Here is a 2,272-nt window from a genome sequence, read left to right as displayed (position 1 = left end):
ATGAGCGTTGTAAATAGAGTAGCTTCCCATGTTTTTTTGCTTGGAAAACAAAATATCAAGTTCCTATCTCAAATAAGAAAACCCTGTTCAGAATAATAGTGAAACAGGAATTATTTGTTTTTCCTTTTTTTTGTGTTATTAATTAAAATTAAAAAGTATAATATTTTTTATTATAAAATAATTAAAAAAAAATAAAGAAGAGAAAATACACCCATTATTATGAATTACTTTATTTCTTTTGGGTCTTCTTGTCAGCCTTCTTGACTGTCTTAGTAGCCTTCTTCTTATCTTCTTTAACACTTTGTTTCTTTTCAAGATTGGTCTTAGCAGCAGCTAATTTGATCAAATTATGTTCATTGATCAAGAAAGCTCTGAGGATTTTCTTTTGAACACATTTATGGCATCTAACTCCTCCATATGCACGAGTGACAGTTCTCTTGCTCTTTCCTAACCATCCATATTGATGTGGTCTAATGTGTCTAATACCAGCAAGGACACATCCACAATCACCACATCTAACTCCATTAGAGATTTTTTGTCTGTGTTGAACGGTCATATTTCCTCCAGCAGTTTTAACAATTCTAATTCCATTAGATTTGGTGTTGTATGAATGTTTTCTTACATAAGTTACTCTGACAGCCATTGGTTGTTGTGTGCAAAAAAAATAGTTCTAGGGTTTTTCTAATTTTTCTTTCATATTTAGTTTCTTTTTATTATATCTTTTTATTTATTTGTATCGTTATGTTATTCATAACATTCTTTTAAAACATAATTCAGTTCATAATTTATTGAAAATTGTAGTAAAATCATATTTTTCATTCATTATAAATTTAAGTATATTCATTCTTTGCTTAAATTATAGAAATTTTCATTTCATTAATTTAACATGAATATTAAATTATTGATAGATTTTTAATAAAATACTGATAATGCTTCTAATTAATAAAAAATAATATTCTATAATAATACTATGAATTATGTATTTAATAAAGTAGAACTATTTTTGTATTTGATTTAAAGTATTACTTAATAAAAAGTAAACAGAAATATATCTATTGAAGAAACTGAAATAATCATTTTTTTATATGGAGAAAGTTTAATTATAAGAACATTTAATAATTAAGGTTTTTTTAATGAATAAATTAAATGATATAATATACAATTGTAATATTTTATATTTAAATATATTAATAAATGGTTTATACTATTAGAATTTTCATTTAGAATAAAGAGATAAAAAATACGTTTGAATTAGAACAACAAATTATAAAAAATGATTTGTTGTTGTTATTTGTAAGTTATATCTTATTTATTAAAATTTTTAAATTTTGTTTTTGATTATTTATTTAAGTTATATCAAACTTTAATTTAAAACTTATAAAACAATAAACCAATGTATTTAATAATTTTTTTTATCATTAAGAGTATTTTGAAGAATTTATAAACAAAAGATTGAAGTGTATGAAAATGTATGAATATTAATATTCCATCTTTTCAATAAAGGGTTAAAATCTTCATTTCTTGTCTTTTGTTAATTTTTATTTATCATCTCAAATCAATATTTGTGTTTTTCTCTTTTATAATAAAATTTACTGAAATAATTATAATGATAGTTTGTTTTTACTAGTTACTTAAAGGAATGAGTATTTGAAAGAGGAGTGTTTTGTTTGAAGATTAACAGAATAACATTAATGAAGGAAAATTAAAAAAAAGATTGTTATAATGAACAATATTTTTAATTTTTATTGATTTTTTTATTTTCAAAAATGTAAGTGAGAAAGACATATTTTAAATATTAACTCAAACTTACTGATAAAAAAAACATTAAAATTTTTTATTGAATAATATAATTTGCTTTTATTCATGTTTTTAAGAATTGTATCATATTTTATTTATTATGAAATAAACAAATAATAATTGTAAAATGAAAAATAATACAATTTGATGTTTATAACACATTTAATAAATTCTGAAGTTTTTTAAGTTAGAGAGAAGCAATAACAACAAGTTATATTCAAAAAAAAAAAAATAAATCAAAATACAAAAGAAAATAAAGAAGATTTAGTGAAATTACCAAATTATTATTTATTGTTTTTTATTAAGGTAATATTAATATACAAAACATTCGAGAAGGTCCAGAAAATACTTTTTCTTATTATAAAACTAACAAAATTAATAATTAGATGAACTATAAATGTAAGAACTAAGAACTAGTAAGAACATTAATTAGTTAGCCATGGATGATACTTATGATACTATTGTACTTGGAACT

General features: G+C 21.0%; 1 protein-coding gene across 1 annotated transcript; it reads right to left on the bottom strand.

The window, feature by feature from the left end:
• Positions 1 to 229: 229 nt before the first annotated feature.
• On the bottom strand, positions 230 to 643 carry ENU1_097060 (ribosomal protein L34e protein; the record flags this gene model as incomplete). Its single annotated transcript, XM_008859195.1, has 1 exon — positions 230 to 643. The coding sequence occupies one exon, from the start codon at positions 641 to 643 to the stop codon at positions 230 to 232; it is 414 nt and encodes a 137-aa protein (XP_008857417.1).
• Positions 644 to 2,272: the final 1,629 nt, after the last annotated feature.

Source organism: Entamoeba nuttalli (genome assembly GCF_000257125.1).
Source record: "Entamoeba nuttalli P19 unplaced genomic scaffold asmbl_4210, whole genome shotgun sequence".
NCBI classification, from domain to species: Eukaryota; Evosea; order Mastigamoebida; family Endamoebidae; genus Entamoeba; species Entamoeba nuttalli.
The sequence above is the reverse complement of the archived record's forward strand: the minus strand, read 5'-3'. Positions and strand labels throughout refer to the sequence as shown.